General features: G+C 36.9%; 3 protein-coding genes across 3 annotated transcripts; 2 read left to right on the forward strand and 1 right to left on the reverse strand.

Annotated features, from left to right (window-relative positions):
• Positions 1-382: 382 nt before the first annotated feature.
• Positions 383-1,459, forward strand: LOC132058053 (uncharacterized). Its single transcript, XM_059450619.1, has one exon. It carries the CDS (start codon positions 609-611, stop codon positions 1,386-1,388), a length of 780 nt encoding a protein of 259 aa, XP_059306602.1. The 5' UTR covers positions 383-608; the 3' UTR covers positions 1,389-1,459.
• Positions 1,460-10,790: 9,331 nt separating this feature from the next.
• Positions 10,791-12,108, reverse strand: LOC132058054 (FCS-Like Zinc finger 17-like). Its single transcript, XM_059450621.1, has 2 exons — positions 11,774-12,108; positions 10,791-11,315 (listed from the first exon to the last, which is right to left on the reverse strand). The coding sequence occupies exons 1-2, from the start codon at positions 12,013-12,015 to the stop codon at positions 11,096-11,098; spliced, it is 462 nt and encodes a 153-aa protein (XP_059306604.1). The 5' UTR covers positions 12,016-12,108; the 3' UTR covers positions 10,791-11,095.
• Positions 12,109-14,754: 2,646 nt separating this feature from the next.
• Positions 14,755-15,466, forward strand: LOC132058600 (uncharacterized). The gene is made up of 2 exons (XM_059451056.1): positions 14,755-14,974; positions 15,045-15,466. The coding sequence occupies exons 1-2, from the start codon at positions 14,755-14,757 to the stop codon at positions 15,464-15,466; spliced, it is 642 nt and encodes a 213-aa protein (XP_059307039.1).
• The last annotated feature ends 5,118 nt before the right edge of the window (positions 15,467-20,584 follow it).

Consider the following 20,584-nt stretch of genomic DNA (forward strand, 5'->3'; position numbering starts at 1 on the left):
AAAAAAAAAAAAAAAAAACCGATCCGTTGTTGTTTTTTTTTTGAAAATAAATTAATGCAATGTAGCAACTTGAAATCGAACCCGGGTATGTCCCGTGGCATTAAAGGGCTCTACCATTAGACCACTCATATTCTTTGATAAAATACTTACATTGATTTAATTTATACTATTTTTTCGCTCTAAACCGACGGACTACGTCGGAAAAAATAAAAAATAAAAAGCCGACGGACTCCATCGGTTTATTTTAGAAAATAATATAAAAAATAATTATATTTTTTACGCATTTTTGCGCGAAAATTAACTAACGCAATCCGTCGATTTTCTTAAAAAAAAAAAAAGATTTAAAAAAATTGTCGAAAAATCGACCAATCCGTCGGTTTTTTAGTAGTGAAGTTCCTTTTGATAAACATATCTGAATGTCCTCGTTAATTAAAGTTACATAGAACCTCACATTCGTTGAATGCAATAGCAAAACTAGATTGCATAGTGAACTTCAAGGGCTTTTCAGATTTTCAATAAACTAGCGTTGGAAATTGTTCTGAATCAACCTTTTCAGATTCCCAATGTAATCATGTAACTATAATAAGCAGGAGAAGGGACACTATCAAATGGCAACCAAAGGGAAACACAGGAATCTGAATCAACAGATGGCCTTAGACTCTGTGGACGTATTTTATTTCTCAGCATTATTTGATGACGAACAATTGTTCCCAATTTCAGATGAAAAATATGCTGAGGAATTGCATATGCAAGAGGCCTTAATGTCCGCAGCGGCAATTTCGGTATTCAATAAGTATAAGAGGATCAAGAAAGAATTCGAAGAATTTTCTGGAATATTCTGCGTGATTTGTAAGGACAATAAGCCAGCAAATGAAATGTTCGTGACCAACAATTGCTCACGTTCTTTCTGTGTAGCCTGCATCAACAAATATGTTACTACCAAAATAGTACAAGAAAATGTTAGCGTTATCAAGTGTCCGGATATTGCTTGTAAAGCCGTAATTAAGCCTAAGTTATGGCGAGAAATTGTTCCTGAGGAAGTGTTTGATAAATGGGAAAATACTTTGCCTGAAACTCTTCTTTTGGGTAATTCGCTGAAGTTGTACTGTCCTTATAAGGACTGTTCAGCTATGTTGGTTGTCGATGGGAGTGACGCTGTGATAGACACTGAGTGTCCTAATTGCCGTCGATTGTTTTGTGCTCAGTGCAATGTGTCGTGGTATGACGGATTGGAGTGTAAGGAGTTTCAGCGTTTGGGCAGAAACAAGAAAGGGAAAGAAAATGTGATGCTGATGGGAATTGCCAAGAACAAGAAATGGAGGAGATGTCCCAAATGCAAGGTCTATGTTGAAAAGCGTGATGGCTGTTTGCACCTAACTTGCCGGTAATTTTCTCAATTTCATTAATCTTATTGTTATTTTTCTGGTACATAGGAAAAATTAAAAAGTAACTTATAATCTTTCAAAAGCAACACTGCTTAAATCTGTTAGGAGAAGCTGAAACTCCATGTCCTTTAGCACATTTCTCTGATTATGAAGTCGTTTGCTAATGGTGATCATGCTTGTGCTCTTGGCTAAATCGGCATATTGGTTAACCTCTCTCTTGGTTTGTTTAATAAAGGACTTGTTGACCGTCAACAAATAATGACAATTTTTAATAATAATTCTAAGAGGATAATGTTGTACAAAATTTCGCTTACTATAACAAGTATATTTTTCAAAACAAAGCTTGATAAGATAATCTGGAGATTGATTAATAACTTGTTATAGCCAGGATGTCAATTCGGCAATATTACTACCACTCAAATTTGAATACTATCACTGTTCTTTTCGCGCAATGAATGAAAATAAAAGCGAATCAACACCATAGTTCAGTCCATTAGATCCTTACAAAATGTAACAAATGGTGAAAAAGCTTGCAGTATGACTATCTAGTGAATATCAATTATCTTCTTTTGGGATTTGGTATAAATGCTTAGATTGATTTTTTTTTTTTTTTTTTTTTGTGAATCTTTTGCAGATGTGGGCATGGCTTTTGCTTTGGCTGTGGATTGATGGACCACAACTCTCAATATATTTGTCCGCGAATTTAAGAAGGATGTTTTCGATATTTTCGTCGAAGTGTTCCTCCATGCATGTTATGCTTTCGACTACAAGTCTACAATTGGTTCAGCGCTTCAAATATTGCAATTAAGTCAGAATGTTATTATTCCTTTTAGAGTATATTTGCTTCTTAATTATTCGAGAATATTCTTATTCCTTTTAGAGTATATTTGCTTCCTAAAGGTTCTGTCCTTGTTCTTGCAATCAACTGGACTATTTTGGGGATCTTTACAGTTTTTCCCTTGGTCATAAATCTAGTTTTCTCCTCGCTGTTTAGTTAACCGCCTAACAACCACCCCCCAAAACCCCCACCCCAACACCGCAACCCCCATACTACTAAAGGGCAAAGGCTTGCATGGACATGAAACACTTTGGGATTCTCTTTAAAGGTGTGAGAATTGAAGTCTATTTAAACATAATTATATCATAGCGACATTAAAATGAAAGTCGGGTCATATGTGTAGATTTTTGAAAGTGTTGATAAAATGGACATAAGTTTACAAGGGATATGACAGCGGTACGACACAGATGTTTTACACGAAATCAGCTCGACCTTTACTATTGTTGTCAATGTTTTAATATATATATTGAAAATATGTTATTACATAATTAAGTGATTAAAGTATATGTATAAAGAAAAATAAGAAATTGAAACCATCTTGATAGACTATGTAATAGTATAAATATTGTAAATATTCCCTTCCTTATATATTGTAATCGAGTCCCGTAATTTAGGCTAGTATCATTCTAATTAGGGATACCTACTTTGTATATAATAACTTTGATACATCAATACAAGGCACGGATTGATTTCCTACATGGTATCGTAAGCAGGTTTCCTTCCCAAACCCTAGCCGTCCACCTCTCTCTTTCTCTTTCAACCCTAACCCTAGCCGTCCCCTTTCCTCCTTCCTCTTCTCCCTCCCATGGCTGACAACAAAAATTTCCATTCTGCTTTAACCGTCACGAATGTGAAATCCTTAATCCCAATCACTCTAGACATGGAAACCGGCCATTATCACGAATGGGCAACCCTATTCAAAGTCCTAGCCCGCGTTCACTCCGTACTCGAGCACATCATACCACCCACCGACACCGCCGAACTCACCGCGTATGACGCAACAAAGGCGGCTAACCTTCCGCTCCGGAAACGCCTAGATGCGGTGGTCCTTCAATGGATATACGCCACCGTCTCCCATGATATTCTTACCTCTATTCTCGTGGCGGATGATGTTGCCGAGAAGGCTTGGAATCGCGTTGCTCAACTTTTCCAAGATAACAAACACTCACGGGCGGCGTACCTTGAAACGGAATTCACCACCACAAAAATGGCCGACTTCGGCTCAGTTATGGCCTATTACAATAGGCTCAAGTCTCTCACGGATCGCTTGCCAACGTCGGGTCGCCGGTGTCCGATCAACGTCCGGTCTCGCGACTTCTCGCCGGCTTACCGGAGACGTATGCACACTTTGTCACCACCATTCAACAAAGATGTCTTGCCTTCTTTCTCTCGAAGTGTGCTCCGGACTCAAGCTTGAAGATGCGGGCGCCAAGGAACGTGCCCGCGATTCCAACCCCGCGCTCTACTTGTTGATAATGATACTCCCTCTCCACCACCCGGCGGTCACAATAATTCCGCTAACCGACGTGATAATAATCGTGGCAGAATTCTGCCGAACAAGGGCAAAAATAACAACAACAACGCCAACCGCGGGAAGCAAGCCGCGGCCTTAGCCGGGATCGCCCAGGCCGGTGGCCGGTGGCCGACGGGGACGACCACCGGCAGGGGCTACCATCGGCTCGCTCGGCCGCCCCCAGGCGCGGGCCACCGCCCCCGCCCGTGCCCGACGAGACGATGGCGCGCGACCCGCCACGTCGCGGCCCGACAGCGGCATTCTTGGCGCGGGTCCTCGGCCTCAGCAGACCTATTCCATGCACGTTCCTCCCAACTCGGGGGTACACTCCGACGTACGTGGAGGCGGCCACGCATACTCTATCCTTGCATCAACCGATGACAATTGGTACGGACACCGGGCGACTTCTCACATGACCGCCAACTCGGTACTCTCACGTCTTATTTTAATTTGAGCAATAATTGAATCATTGTTGGTAATGGTAGCACTATTCCAATTCGAGGCTATGGTCATACATCCCTTCCCCCACCTAATGTTCAATTACGTCTCCGAAATGTCTTGCATGCTCCAAAACTCATCAAAAACCTTGTTTCCGTACGTAAATTCACTAAGGATAATAATGTTTCGTTGAGTTTGATCCTCTTGGGTTTTCTCGTGAAGGATTTACCGACGGGGAGCCGCCTAACGAGATGTGAGAGCACCGGGAATTGTATCCTCTCAATGCCACGAAATGGTCTACTCCACCATCCACCTTCCTTGCCGCATCACCTAGCTTGTGGCATTCCCGCCTCGGCCATCCGGAAAAGCTATCCTTAGTTCTCTTCGTAGTAATGCCTTAATTGAATGTAATAGGCCCATACTTCTTTTGCACCTCTTGTCCTTTGGGGAAACATGTTAAATTGCCATTTTCTCGATTCGTTGTCGTTTACTACTATGCCGTTTGACATTATTCATAGCGATTTATGGACATCTCCTCGTTTTAAGTTCTAATGGGCACCGCTATTATGTTTTCTTTCTTGATGATTATAGTAATTTTCTTTGGACTTTTCCTATCTCTAACAAGTCCCAAGTGTATTCTATCTTTCTATCTTTTAAGGCATTAATACGGACTCAATTCGAAAGAGACATTAAAAACATTCAATGTGACAATGGGCGGGAATTCGCAAATGGGCAATTTCAATCTTTTTGCGCCTCCAATGGTATAAATTTTCGGTTTTCTTGCCCCCATACATCCCCTCAAAATGGCAAAGCGGAACGAAAAAATTAAATCCATTAACAACATAGTGCGCACTCTTCTTGTCCACTCCTCCGTCCCCCTCTTTTTGGCATCATGCTCTCCAAATGGCCACCTACCTCCTCAATATACTTCCCACTAAAGTCCTTAGGCATAAATCACCAACCCAAGTTCTCTATCAACGAACCCCCTCTTATTCTCATCTCCGGGTTTTTGGGTGTCTATGCTATCCACTTTTCCCATCTACGACTATTCATAAGTTACAAGCAAGATCCACCCCGTGTATTTTTTTGGGCTATCCGTTGAATCATAGAGATATAAGTGTTATGATTTGTCCACCAACAAAATCATCATCTCACGGCATGTCCTCTTTGACGAAACTCAATTTCCCTTCTCCAAATTGCACTCCCCCTCCCCAACGTCCTATGAATTCTTGGACCATGGCATTTCCCCATATACCTTGCATTTTCTATCTCCACCTGCTCCTCCCGTCGTTCCCTCGGTCCACCCCTCCACCGCTCCTGCACCAGTGGACACGGCCCAGCAGCCCCCGCCCCCCCCCCCGCCGCCCCACCCGTGACCGCCCCCCCCCCCCTACCACCCACCCACCCGCGGTCACTGCCCAGCAGCCCTCCCGCATGGTTACTAGAGGCCAACGCGGGATTTTCAAACCCAAACAACCTTTCAACTTAAATACTTCCAAATTTCTCTCTCCATCTCGCCTCTCCCGCGAAATCTCGTCAATGCTCTAAATGACCACAATTGGAAAGCCGCCATGGTTGATGAATATAATGCTCTAATTAATAATAAGACGTGGGAGTTGGTTCCACGTCCCCCTGATGTGAATCTTATTCGTTCTATGTGGATTTTTCGTCATAAAAAGAATTCTGATGGTTCTTTTGAGAGCACAAAGCCCGTCTTGTACGTGATGGCGGTGTCTCAACAAAGTTGGAGTTGATCGCGACGAGACCTTCGGTCCGGTCGTCGCCGGCTACTATTCGCACCGTCTTGAGCATTGCACTTACACACTCTTGGCCCATTCATCGGTTGGACGTCAAGAATGCTTTCCTACACGGTAATCTTAATGAGACCGTTTATATGCATCGACCTATTGGGTTTAAGGACCCACGCATCCCCATCATGTCTCGTCTGAAGAAATCGTTGTACGGCCTTAAGCAAGCTCCCGTGCATGGTTCCAACGCTTTGCGTACTATGTCTCCACCATTGGTTTTTCACATAAAGGATCCGATCACTCTCTTTTATTTATTGTCGAGGTTCTGACATTGCTTACATTCTGCTATATGTTGATGATATTATTCTCACAGCTTCCTCTGATGCTCTCCGGAAATCCATCATGTCTCTGCTTAGTGCCGAATTTGCTATGAAGGATTTGGGCCCTCTCAGCTATTTTCTCGGGTATCGCTGTTACCCGGACTTCACACGCATGTTTCTCTCTCGAAAAAATTATGCACGGACATTATAGAGCGTGCGGGCATGACCGCTCGTAAGCCCGGTCGTACACCGGCCGACACCAAAGCCAAACTTGGTGCCACGGCCGCCCTCCTTGCGATGATCCCACCCAATATCGTAAGTTGGCGGCGCGTTGACTGCTTACATTCACACGACCGCACATCTCTGTACGCGTTCAACAAGTATGCCTTCACATGCACGATCCTAAGGTTGCCCATATGCATGCTCTTAAACGCATAGTCCGATACATTCAAGGTACTATTGACTTTGGTCTCCATCTGTACAAGTCCTCCATTGCCTCTCTTGTCTCTTATACTGATGCAGATTGGGGTGGTTGTCCGGACACTCGCCGCTCCACATCTGGTTCTTGTGTCTTCCTGCCGATAACCTCCTCTCCTCCGGTCATCCAAACGGCGCCCCACTATGTCTAAATCGAGTGCCGAGGCCGAATACCGTGGCGTTGCTAATGTAGTATCTCGAGTCCCGTTGGCTTCGCAACCTTCTCTTGAGCTCCGTTGTCCAATCTCGGTCGCCTACATTAGTCTATCGTGATAATGTTAGTGCCATATACCTATCGTGTAATCCGGGGCGAAAGACCAACGCACTAAACATATTGAGATGGACATACATTTCGTACGTGAGAAAGTTGCCCGTGGAGATGTTCGTGTCCTTCACGTCCCGTCCCGCTACCAGATCGCATATATCTTCACTAAAGGTCTTCCGCGCGTGCTCTTTGATGATTTCGTGGACGATCTAAGCGTACGACAACCTCCCGCTTCGATCGGGGGTGTGATAGACTATGTAATAGTATAAATATTGTAATATTCCCTTCCTTATATATTGTAATCAGGTCCTGTAATTTAGGCTAGTATCATTCTAATTAGGGATACCTACTTTGTATATAATAACTTTGATACATCAATACAAGGCACGGATTGATTTCCTACACATCTATTTTCCAAGGGAATGTTTTCTAATAAATCATTTTCTTCATACCGAACACTGAAACACACCCTTAAATCTTAATGATTTTCTGGTTTTTTTTAATATCAAATAGGAGTATATTTTAAGATAAATGTAAATTACTAACTTGGAATCTTAAAACAAATGCATGTCATATTGAAAAATAAAAAGCCTACGGTCATGGGTCTTCTCTCGTTTTTTTTTCAGCATGTTTTGATTCAGATTCATTTTACATAACGCGAGCAACTGGTTTATTGCTTTCAATTCCATGGTAGAGTTGTTCCTTTTGAGGGGTAGAATATAGGAGAAGCAGAAAGAATGAAAATGAGGTCTAAGCTTAAGGGAGTTTGATTATGATCAGGTTAAAAACTTATTTGCACCCTGTATTTTTATCAAATTGACAAATTTAACCTAATAGTTTAAAATCATAATTGAATGTTAAATATGTGTATGAAAGTGATATCTTACGTTTCTTGATTTAGTGCAGGTAAATTTTACCGCATGATCAGTATATATTAGCTGAAGTGGGGACAAGTTTAGTAGGCAAGAAAACAAGAACGTGCTTTTGATGGTGTTTTCATGTTTCTAAAAATTTATTTTTTAATCTTTACCGTGTTGGACTACGTAAAACAGAAAAACTAGGACCCTTATTCAACTTTCCAAGTGGGTCACACTCATAATAAGCTGCAGAAATAGTTTGTGGTTACCTTTTCGTCAGAAAATGTCTGAACGTGGAAATGGCGTGCGCTTGTAACTCAAAAATAATAAAATAATGCAACAACTCGAACGTGTGCTGATGAAAATGTTTGACTTATTCATATTTTATCATCTTCAACAAGTGACCGCACACTCACAGTGCAAGAGCACTGCTCATGTGATGGAATAACAATCGGCGTGCAGCACGTTATGCCTAATCAGTTTTAATTTGGGGTACATGTTAATATGTTATGCCTAATCACTGCAGCGTCTACTAATACTACATATTGATCTTTTCAAACACAACCTTAGAACTAATGAACTTTATTAGTTAGGTTGCTGTCTCTGCATTTAACCTAATTAATAAGGTTGAGGTAGCTAATAAAGTTAAACTAATTAGGTAGTGAGATAAAATTCATGTATGCTTATATATCTCCTCTTTATTCGAGTCCGTTGTGGGTATTTTTTTTTTTTAACTGTGTATTAAAAATGAAAGTTATATTTGATTCATATATTACTCAATTTGTGATTTATACATTACTTCTTTATAAATTTCTGTATGATCTACTCTTAACATTTTTAGTACTTAAGTTAATAATCTCTATTTACTAAGAAAATTTGATGGAACCACATGTCCACACATATTTTCAACTACCAAGATAGAAATTTCAATATGAAATAAATAAAAGATATTTTGGTAAAGGTCGTTTGCAATATTTATGACACTTATAGCTTGTTTGGCCCAGCTTATTTTTTCCCCAAAAATATTTATTTTTTCAATAAGTGCTTATTTTTAAAAACTAAGGTGTTTGGCCAAGCTTTTGAGAGAAAATAAGTCTTCGGAGAGAGGAAAGCGCCGTTTTTTTAAAAAAAAATAGTTTTGCTTGCACTTTTTGAAAGGTACTTTTGAGAAAAATACAATTAGAAGCACTTTTTAAAAGCTTGACCAAACACTAATTGTTGCTCAAAAGTACTTTTCGAAACACAACCGTTTATTTTAAAATACTTTTTTTGAAAAGTCTTTTTAAAAAAAAACATTTTAGAAAACTTGGCCAAGCAATTCTTAGAGACGACACGTGCTTATAGCTATACATAATACTATCATAGTCATCAATCGCCATATTTTTAGAGGCATTTTCGGGGTGAGCCCCGGGGCGCAAATGAAAGGCGTAGATCCATAGGGCGTACGCCCTAAAATTTGGAACGTAAGTCCCGGGCGTAAAGGTGTACACCCCGGGCGTTAAATTTAGTTTTTATTGTTTTAAAATTATTTTTTGCTATAGATTATGATTTTTATTGTGGTGTAATGATATTTATACTTGACGTTATCACGTTTTCATGTTGTAGTGATTTTTTTAAAAATATATACTCCCTTTGTTTGAATTATGTGAACCCATTCGATCGCGACATTTAAGAAAGAGTGAAGACTTTTGAAACTTGTGGTTCAAAATAAATCCGAATATTTGTGTGGGCAGAAATCATTTCATAAAGTGAATCTGTTTCCAAATTAGGAAAGAGGTCATTCATTTTGGCATGGACTAAAAAGAAATAGGTTCACATAAATTGAAACAGAGGGAGTAAATAAATAAAGCAACTCTCATGAAAAATAACACTGTCATAAATAGTGTTTTTAGACAATTATGTCTTAAATTGGTATGATAGAGATTTCATAGCACTATGTTCTTGAAGCAACTTCATCCATTTTTTGTCATTGCTCTTACACTTTTTGCCCTTCTCCTTCTTTGAATGTATAAATAGAAGTCAGTGCAAATATTTGTTGAGGGTGGTGAGGACTAATAGATCTGCAGATTGATGATGAAACGAATGAATATTTTAATTTTAAAGATTATCTAGGTTATTATCATTTTTTGTGTTGTTACCTTTCTCAATAATAATTATAATAATTCTTTTTATATTATTGGTGATTTATTTGAATTATTTGCAGAATTTTAATGAAAACTTTACATTTGCTTATTTTTAGTAATAAAATTATAAAATTAAAGATACATGAGACGTACGTCCTGTAGATCCGTGGGACTTACGCACTGTGTCTCGGGGCTTACGTCTCGCCCCGTGCTGCGTAAAATGTCTCGCCTTGCGTCCCGCCTTAAAACACTGATCATATCAACAAATATTAGGTGAGATTTATTATATCTGAAAGAAGAAGATAAGCTTACCACCTAGATAAGCTTACCACCTACAATTTTGGTGGTCAACTAATGACGTAAATACAAGATTAATGATGCAATACTTATCAAAAGAACTTGATTTTGGCAACTTAGCCAAACAAGCTCTCATCTGTGAAAATCGCAAATTTAAGCGTATAATAGGTTGACCGCAAAGGTGCGTAAAAGATTATTGATTGAATAATTCCTCATATTTCACACTTAAATAAATAATGTGAAGTTTCAACTATGTTAATCTATAGTATAATATAATAACATTTCCATACTAGTTGATTGTGTGAAAAATAAAAAGGTTCAATTCCTTTGTACTCAACGTTTGATCCAAGAGGAAGCTAAAGGTTCACCATATATGGTGCTTCCGTCAAGTCATGTTAATTTTTAAAATTAAGTACTGATAAGTTGATGTGAGAATAAATATATTTCAATTAAATGTAATTTAGTGATAATAGTGTATGTGAAAACACATATGCATTACATATATAAGTTTGTAGCTGAGGTCGATTCGGAAATATATAAAGTAACAACAATTCTCTCATTATACTTCGGTTTCTATAATTTTGGTACCTTTATTCCGGAAATCTACATAAAGTTCGAAAATACAAAATTGGATAAAGAGAAGAATGGGTTAAAATCATCCTCGTCATCAATTATTGTCACGTAGGAAACTTTCATAAACGGATGCACCCACATCAACATCTTCGACAGCTCATATTGTCACTTTGTATTCCCTACTATTTCTTCAACTATACATTTCCGAATATATACTCATAATCACCTAAACTTTAGAATAAAGCAAAAAAAGAAAATAAATTATGAGAATGTGAATATAGGTGTATTTTTAGCATATGCTATAGGGTTTCGCCGTTGATGGTAATCTTCCAATAGAGCCGAAGTTTCACTACACCGGCCACTTTCTCCACGTCTGCGAAAAGATCCTAAAGTTTTCTTAGTTTGAGTTTCAATTTCTTTAATTTCATCCATGTAAATCTGCCTGTTTCTACACTCCAAACTGCAGAATCCCAGATCACCTCTGCATTAATTAATACAAAAACATTGTTAATTAATGTGTCTCTAAGAATGATACTACTAGCAAAATAGAGAAAATCAATTAAATTAATACTATAGTATGTTTAACCAAGGTTCTGTGAAGCCAAAAGTGTTTCGTTCTTTCGAAAATTCTCATATCAAAGAATTGATGTGTTCGGCCAAGATTTATGAAAAAGTAAGTTCTTTTATGTAGTACGAAAAGTTAATTTTCAGTAACTGAAAAAAGTAACTTCTCTCACTTTTTGAAAGCTTGACCAAGTATAAATGGTCTAGTACTAGCAATTGTGTTTTTCAAATTGATTAGTTAAACACAAACTACTACTCTTTAAAAATATTTTTTCGCATAACACTTCAAAATAATAAGACCATGGAAATCTGAACAAACATTTTATAAGCTAGTCTTTATAAGCTAGTTGATTGGCTTTTAAGAGTATTATGTACCTTAACATGTAAACTTCTTTGTCAAGCCTCAAAGTCTTGTTGCAAAGAAAACAACATTTGAGCAAGCAAGAATTATGTTCAGCACTGCTAGATATTTCGGTAGGATTTGTGTGGAAGATGGGTTTAACTCTGGTGAATCTTGAACTATACATAATTAGAACACTGTTAGGATCTGCCTTGCCTTGATTAATCTTCTGATTAATTAGGATTTTCAGCCCAACAGCAACTGATTTCTGACCCATTTGAGGATTAAAGAAGCAGAAAATTAAAGAAATTCAAGGAATATTGGGCTAGTAAGCACTGAAGGGTGTTTGATATGAAGGTGGATAAGTGGAGAGGTGAAAGGGTATATATTGGGCAAAAAGTGGGGACAACAGGTTGGCCCAAAAACAAAATTGTGAAGAAAACAAGGATATTAGTATTATTTTAATAATAAAAAAGCAGAACGTGATAATGTGATATAATGGAAAGGTCCACGTTTGTGTAATATTTAAATCTTTACCATGTTTGTCTATCACATGGAGCCCACGTAAGTAAAACTAAAATCGAGAATACTTGTTACTTTAAGTGGGCATTTTTCACTTTATTTGAAATTTTGAAGTTGGAGTTAAAAATGAAGTTGTGTTTGTTATATTTTTTGCAAAAAATATTTGGTTGTTTGAATGTACTGCAAGTGGAAAAAAAGTGAAAACAGGTTTTATGTGTTTTTCAAATTCCAAATACAACTTCAAATTGTATTTGAAATTTTCATGGCCAAACGTTGAATTTCAAACAAAGTGAAAAGATTTTTCCGAAAAAAGTAAAAAATTCTTATGGCCAAACGCGTCTTTATTTTTTTCAGTGGGTCTAAATCATAAGTTGAACAATGGGTGAAAATTAAAAAGCGATATTGTAATAAGGCAAAGAAATGCTTTGGCCGGTCCCTTTTAAAGAGTGTCTAAACGTGGAAATTGTGGCTATAACAACTGAATATATATACTCGAATAACCCAAGCGTGGTTATGGAAACAATAATTTATGTATGTTTTAGCGTCTTTTGTAAGCCTTTTTAAAATTGGTCTTAAACACATTAAAAGCCTAAGGCATGATTCCTCAGTTAGGGACAAGTTAATAATTTCCATTTGTCAATTTGATGTGTGGGGAAAGGAAAACACTTAGCAGCGTCAATGTTTATACTAAACTAGTAATGGGCATTATGGAAGGGCATAAAATCAGCTTCCTCTACAAATAGACACTACAAATTCACACTGACCCCAGTTTTGCGGCCTTATCAGGTAGATAACAATCTTCACAAGTGTAACAAGCTTGTCAAATCTCAAATATGTGCAAAGCTTAACGCAACTTGTTGTTCATACTACTATGGAGAGAGGAATCAATACAGTTAAGGGGCCAGTTTTGACAAATGTTCGAAATCAACACTATTCTCTAGAGGACAAAGTGTATAGGTCAATATATTGGGATAAACGAAAAAGGATATATATAACACGAAAAATGAGGAAAAAGAGTTTCATCTAATTTGGCTAGATAAAGAACTTCAAAATTTTTGATGACTCATATTAATTCCTCATCTTGAAAATCATGTAGCGTATCTAAGTATAATACGCATCTAAATTCGAAATGTTTGATGGTGCAATGGTTATTTGTTACACCTTTATTGGTGAGGTTGAGGGTTCAATTTTCATATCCATCTTGTATTGCATATCAATCAAGTATTTTTTTTTTGGGAAAATTACGCTCTATGTCTATTTTGAAAATATTTACGCCACTTAGTCTATATTTTGTGTATAAACACACTATTTAGCCCATATTTGTATATAAACACTTTTTATACAGTACTATTAGTACACTTTATATAAGGTTGATACATTATGTACAATATTTTTCCTAGGTATAATGATGTATAATATTGTATAATGTTGTATAAATTGTATATTGGGCTACGTGGCGTAAATATTTTCAGAAGCTATATTTTTGAAAATATCCTCTCTTTTTTTTTTCTTTGTATTTCTTTCTTTGTCCTTTTTGCACGGTTTATTTTTTCAACATCTCCATGTCTATTCTTCTTTTGTATTCATAAAACTGTTGTAGAAGTAAACCCAATATCTATATTCAAATTAGTAGCAGTGAAGGACGTACAAGTAAATAGATTCAACTAATACTAAAATTTTCGACACGAGGTGTATGTGCCCGCTTGCGAACAATTACTACTTCTTTTAAAAGAATATATTGAACCTATAATTTCAAAAGTGTAATGAATACAATGGTAAGAACATAAAGTTAAAATTATCAAATTTAAATTCTGAAACCGCCAATTCATAATAGTGCAATTTTAAGGAGCTGAATATTATAGGTTTATCCTCGATATAGCTTGCAAATATGTAATGTATGAATTAAAACTTGAAGCGATATCATCATATCGATAACACGTATGGTCAAAGTGAGAATGATGCCCTCCAAAATGATATGCATCTAGTCTAGTTAGAATTACCTCCCTCTCAAATTATTGGTCACTTTTTTAGTTTACATGTCCCTTAGAAAATATTAATTAGGAGGGGTATTTGACTACTTCACTCTTATTTATGTCTAAGTTATAATCTCTTTCCATTAAATATTTGCAAAATTCTACTTAGGGTAAAATGAGAAAAAATTATTAAATTTGCCTTGAACTTCTAAAATAACAAATAATTTGAGACAACTATTTTTAATAACCATGACAGATAATTTGAGACGAAGGAATAATAATTGAAGTTGCTTTGATAAACATATCTGAATCTCCACGTTAATTAAAATCACGTAGGACCTCACATTCGTTGAATGCAATAGCTAAACTAGATTGCATAGTGAACTCGAAGGCCTTTTCAGATTTTCAATAAACTAGCATTGGAAATTGTTTCGAGTCAACCTTTTCAGATTCCCAGTGTAATCATCTAACTATAATAAGCTAGAGAAGGGACACAACAAAACGGCAATTAATATCAACAGATGGCCTTAGACACTGTGGACGGATTCTATTTCTCAGCATTGTTTGATGATGAACAATTGTTCCCAATTTCAGATGAAAAATATGCTGAGGAATTGCAACTGCAAGAGGCATTAGTGTCTGCAGTCGCCGTGCACATTTCAGAATTTAATAAGTTTAAAAGGGTCAAGAGGGAAATCAAGAAGGAAATTGGAGAATCTCTTGGAATGTTCTGCATGATTTGTAAGGACAATAAACCCGCAAATGAGTTGTTCCGTGACCAACAATATTTGCTCACATTCTTTCTGTGTAGCCTGCGTCAACAAATATGTAACTTGCAAAATAGTACTACAAGAAAATGTTAACGTTATCAAGTGTCCGGATATTGCTTGTAAAGCCGTAATTAAACCTAAGTTATGGCGAGAAATTGTTTCTAAGGAAGTGTTTGATAGATGGGAAAATACTTTGCCTGAACCTCTTCTTTTGGGTAATTCGCTGAAATTGTACTGTCCTTATAAGGATTGTTCAGCTATGTTGGTTGTTGATAGGAGTGAAACTGTGATTTACTCTGAGTGTCCCAATTGCAGTAGATTGTTTTGTGCTCAGGGCAATGTGTCGTGGAATGAAGGATTGGGTTGCAAAGAGTTTCAGCGTTTGGGCAGAGCTGTGATGCTGATGGGAATTGCCAAGAACAAGAAATGGCGGAGATGTCCTAAGTGCAAGAGCTACGTTTAAAAGGGCGATGGTTCTTTGCACCTAACTTGCCGGTAGTTTTCTCATTCATCAACCTTGTTACTTTTTTGGTACATAGAAACGACTAAAAAGGAGTAACTTATAATCCTTCAAAAGCAACAATACTTAAATTTGTCGGGAAAAGAAACTCCATATCCTTTAGCCTGTTTCTCATATTGTCAAATCATCATGTTTGTGCTCTTCGACTTTGCCAAGTCGGCACATTGGTTCTCCCCTCTTTTGATTTGTTTAATAAAGGACTTGTTGACCGTCATCAAATAATGACGCTCTAAGAGAGATAATGTTGTACAAAATTTGGCTTCTAATAACAAGTAATTTTTTTAATAACAAAGCTTGACAAGATAATCTGGAGATTGATTAATAACTTGTTTTAGTCAGTATGTCAATTCGGCATTATTACTACCACTTAAATTTTGAATACTATCACTGTTCTTTTCGCGCAATCAATGAAAATGAAAACGATTTAACACTATTGTTCAGTCCATTAGATCCTTACAAAATGTAACAAATGGTTAAAAAGTTTGTAATATGACTATCTAGTGAATATCAATTATTTTCTTTTGGGATTTGGTATAAATGTTTAAATTGAATTTTTTTTTTTTTTTGTTTGAATCTTTTGCAGATGTGGGCATGACTTTTGCTATTACTGTGGATTGGAGCTCTCGACATGTTTGTCCACGAACTTAAAGGATATTTTCGTCCAAGTGTTCTTGCATGCATGTTATGCTTTCGAGTTTCGACGACTACAAGTCTACAATTGGATCTCAACGCTTCAAATATTGCAATTAATTCAGAATATTATTTTTCCTTATAGAGTATATTTGCTTCTTAATTTATCGAGAATATACTTTATTCCTTTTAGAGTATTATCGGCCGAACCCGCATGCTCTACACTAGCTCCACCCCAGCCAAACCCCCACCCTAACTCCCCAACCCCCAAACTACTAAAGACTTACATGGACATGAAACACTTTGGGATTCTCTTTAAAGGCGCGAGAATTGAAGTTTATTTAAACATAATTGTATCATAATGACGACATTAAAAAGAAAGTGGGGTTATTTGTGTTTGAAAGTGTTGATAAAAGGGAGCCAAGTTTACAAGGGATTTGACAGCTGTACGAAACACATGTGTGACACGAAATCAACTAGACTTACTATTGTTGTAAATGTTTTAATATATATAGTGAAAATATATATGTTATTACATAATTAAGTGATAAAAGTAGTAAAGAAAAATAAGAAATTGACACCATTTATTTTCCAAGGAAATGTTTTCCAATAAAACATTTTCTTTGTACCGAACACAAAGACACCCTAAATGATTTTCTGTTTTTTTTTTTTTTTTTAATATCAAATACATTTTAAGATAAATGTAAATTACTAACTTGGAATCTTAAAACAAATGCATGTCATATTGAAAAATAAAGAGCCTATCATGCGTCTTCTCTCGTTTTTTACAGCATGTTTTGTAGTTTTTAGAAGGAGAAGAAGGATCAATAATCCTGATCACAATGTACACGCAGAAGAAGAGGTAAGAAGAAGAAGATCAAATTGAATTCTCATTATTGTGATGATGTATACAGGTCTATATATCTGGTATATATAGGTGTGTGAACCATGGAGCCTAATCATGTAACTAACTTATGAATTAATAACTAACTCATACTTAGATATTGATACTTAGGTCCCTGAACTCTATAACAGATTTCACACTAATCCTTCTAACTACCTTTAACTTAAAAGTTACTCCTCTAACTAACTTAACCACCATTAGGATCACTTGCCTCAACACTCCCCCTCAAGCTAGGGACTGAAAAAATGTTTTGAACTCCTAGCTTGGAACATAGATAGTGATGCTGAATTTGCATAGTCCTTTTGTCAGTAAATCTGCAGGTTGTTCTTGAGTAGGAGCATATTTAGTAGCACCAATCCTAGTGTAATCTTTTCCCTTATGAAGTGGCAATCAATCTCGATATGCTTAGTTCTTTCATGATATACAGGATTTGCAGCCAACTGTATTGCCGCTTTACTATCAGTGAATATTTCAACTGGTTTTTGAACTTTAATCCTTAGCTCCTCCATCAAGCCTAGCAACCAAATTATCTCAGTGACCACTGTAGCAAGGCTTCTATATTCTGATTCTGCTGAACTTCTTGAGACTGTAGATTGCTTTTTTGATTTCCATGATATAGAGAATTCCCAAATTTTACCAAATATCCTGATACAGACTTTCTAGTATGTGGACAAGAAGCCCAGTCTGCATCACAGAAGGCAGAAATTTTGTTATCTTGAGTACTTGACAGTAGAACTCCTTGCCCTGGCTAGCCTTTTATATATCTTACTATTCTTAGAGCTACCTCCATATGGGATTCTTTTGGTTGTTGAAGAAATTGACTTAATGTCTGTACTCTAAATGATATATCAGGCCTGGTCATGGTCAGCTATAGCAACTTCCCTATTAGTCTCTGATAAGCTCCTTGATCAGCCAATGGATCATGTATAGTCTTGGTTTTTGAGTTGGTTTCCTGAGATTCTGAATTTTCTTTGTTGACTAGATCATCATACTCCTTTGTAGTAAGCTTGATATTTGTATCAATAGGTGTTACAGCTGATTTTGAACCACTTAATCCAGTCTCAGCAATAAGCTCAAGTGCATATTTCCTTTGATAGTATGCCACGTTTTGATCTTGCAAACTCAATGCCTAAGAAATATTTGAGTTCACCCAGATCCTTCATCTTGAAAGATTGTTTCAGTTGATTCTTAGTTTCTTCAATAACTTGTAGGCTGCTTCCAGTATGAGCATATCATCCACATATATGAGCACAAATACTGAGTTTGTTGCTATTTTCCTGATGAATAAAGAATGATCATGCTCATTTTGCTTGAACTGATAACTCAATAGAGCCTCAGATAGCTTAGCATTCCATTGTCTAGGTTCCTGTTTCAATCCATACTGGGATTTAATGAGTCTACACACTGAATTTTTCTCCCCCTGGCTCTTAAATCCCTGAGGTAACTCCATATAGATCTCATCATTCAAATCACCCTATAGAAATGCATTAAAGACATCCATTTGATGGATGTGCCATTTGTTTTGAGCTACAATTGTCAAACTGTCCTTAACACTCTTCATCTTTACTACAGGACTGAAGGTTTCTTGGTAATTTATACCCTCCTTTTGACTATATCCCTTAGCTACTAGCCTTGCCTTATACCTTTCAACTTCACATGTGGACTTGTATTTCACTTTATAAATCCACTTACACCCTATAGGTGACTTTCCTGCTGGGAGGCTGACAATATCCCATGTATGATTATCTTGTAATGCTGAGATTTCTACCTTCATGGCTTCTATCCATTTTGGATCAGTTGCTGCTTCTTTGTAGTTCTTTGGTTCTGTTATGTTTGTCATTTTGCACAAGTAGGCTTGGTATTTAGGAGCTAGTTTGTCATATGATAGGTATTTGGCTAGAGCATAAGGTTCATCATATATATTTAGTGAAATGAAATCTTTCATCCACACCGGTGGTGTTTTGTTCCTTCTTCATGTTCTTATATTTAGTTGAGTACGCAGTAGGTATGGGATTTGGTTGAGCAGGAATATTATTTGGTATCTATAGTGGTGATTGTTGGTTTACTTCAGGTGTTTCAGCCTCTAGATGTGCAACTTGTTGCGTGCTTAGTTGCTCCCCCTCATTTGGTACTGAACCTTGATCATTCATGTCAAATTGAACTGTTGTCATGTCTGATTCATTTGTGCCATTGTACTTGAAAGGTGGAGCAGCAGTTTCCTGTTGCTTAAAAGGAAATATATCCTCCTTGAAGATAACTGTTACATCCCGTATTTTGAACAACGGGACGATTCGGGTTAACTATGATAAGTTAGGGTTGAGACCATTCCGGGATACGAAGTCGGGACGTGTGACCTTCGATTTTGTCGTGTGACCTAAGTGTGTATGACGTTATGGGTATGGAAGCATCAAAGAAACTTTGGGACCAAAGATGGAATTATGAGAAGTTATCAATTATTGAAAAAATGGAGGGAGTAAAACTTGGCCATGTGGCCGGCCACCTTTGGGTGGGCCATGGCCACATGGTTATTATATGTAAATTAGGAGATGACTTAAGGGACCATTATATCATCATTTTAAGACTTAGGAAAAAATCAAGAAACTTGGAGAGGAGAAAAGAGAGTTTCGACAAGAACAAGAAAAAAGGAGTCCAAGATTAAGCCATCCCAAAATTATTTCTCCTAAGCAAATCTACTAATTGGAAGGTGCTTGATAACGTGGAGTTGTTGTTTCAAGCGTTGGATTGTTCGTTTTCATCCTTGGCCAACTTTGGACAAGTTGAGGATTTGTGAAGAAAGGTAAATTTTAATCTTGTTTTATGAGTTATGGAAGGTTTATGTGTGTTGTTGTATGTTCATATGGATGAAATTTATGGAAACTTGGTATTTGAAGTTTGGCCGTGCACATAGGGTTTGGCCGTGTGTGTGTATGTTGTGTTGGAAGTAATGAATTAATTGTAGTTTGCATGTTTTGATTGTTGTAATGTGAAGAAAAGCATGAAATTATCCTTATGTGTGTGGTTGGTGTTGGCCGAATATGGCCTTCGTGTGCCAAGAAATGAATCAAATTTCTTAGAGTTTTGGTTGGTGTTGTTATGTGGATTCTATGTTGGAAATAAGAGTTTAATGATTCGAATTGGTATTGTAAGTGTTATGGGTGATTTGGAAGGTTTGGTCCATTTAGTGTAATTTTTATGTTTATGGAAATGGCATGGTTAGAGTATGAATTGTTGGAGCAAATCATGATTTGAAACCGAGAAATGTGTTAGAGTTGAGGTTCTCGGGTTTGGGGACCATTTCTGGTGGAATGGAGTATTTGTTGGATTGTTGGAAATATTGTATGGATTATTTAAAGAGTTCTTGAATGTTGTTTGAATGGTTTTGGATTGATGATTGAATATGCGTTAGTTTGATTACATGTTGGTTTGTAAGTATGTAGTTGTAGTAAGTATAATTGGAATATTGTTGGAATGTGTGGAGAAGGATTATTAATGTTCGAATGTGTGTGAATTGATTATGGATATTGTTG

Source organism: Lycium ferocissimum, chromosome 5 (assembly GCF_029784015.1).
Source record: "Lycium ferocissimum isolate CSIRO_LF1 chromosome 5, AGI_CSIRO_Lferr_CH_V1, whole genome shotgun sequence".
Lineage (NCBI taxonomy): Eukaryota > Viridiplantae > Streptophyta > Magnoliopsida > Solanales > Solanaceae > Lycium > Lycium ferocissimum.

What these genes read in the sequence shown, in the direction of transcription:
- LOC132058600 (XM_059451056.1), top strand. Translation starts at nt 14,755, where the DNA reads ATGGCCTTAGACACTGTGGACGGATTCTATTTCTCAGCATTGTTTGAT. An exon ending in TGGAATGTTCTGCATGATTT is followed by an intron (nt 14,975 to 15,044) that starts GTAAGGACAATA and finishes CTTTCTGTGTAG; the next exon opens with CCTGCGTCAACAAATATGTA.
- LOC132058054 (XM_059450621.1), bottom strand. Translation starts at nt 12,015, where the DNA reads ATGGGTCAGAAATCAGTTGCTGTTGGGCTGAAAATCCTAATTAATCAG. An exon ending in AAAGAAGTTTACATGTTAAG is followed by an intron (nt 11,316 to 11,773) that starts GTACATAATACT and finishes TAATTAATGCAG; the next exon opens with AGGTGATCTGGGATTCTGCA.
- LOC132058053 (XM_059450619.1), top strand. Translation starts at nt 609, where the DNA reads ATGGCAACCAAAGGGAAACACAGGAATCTGAATCAACAGATGGCCTTA.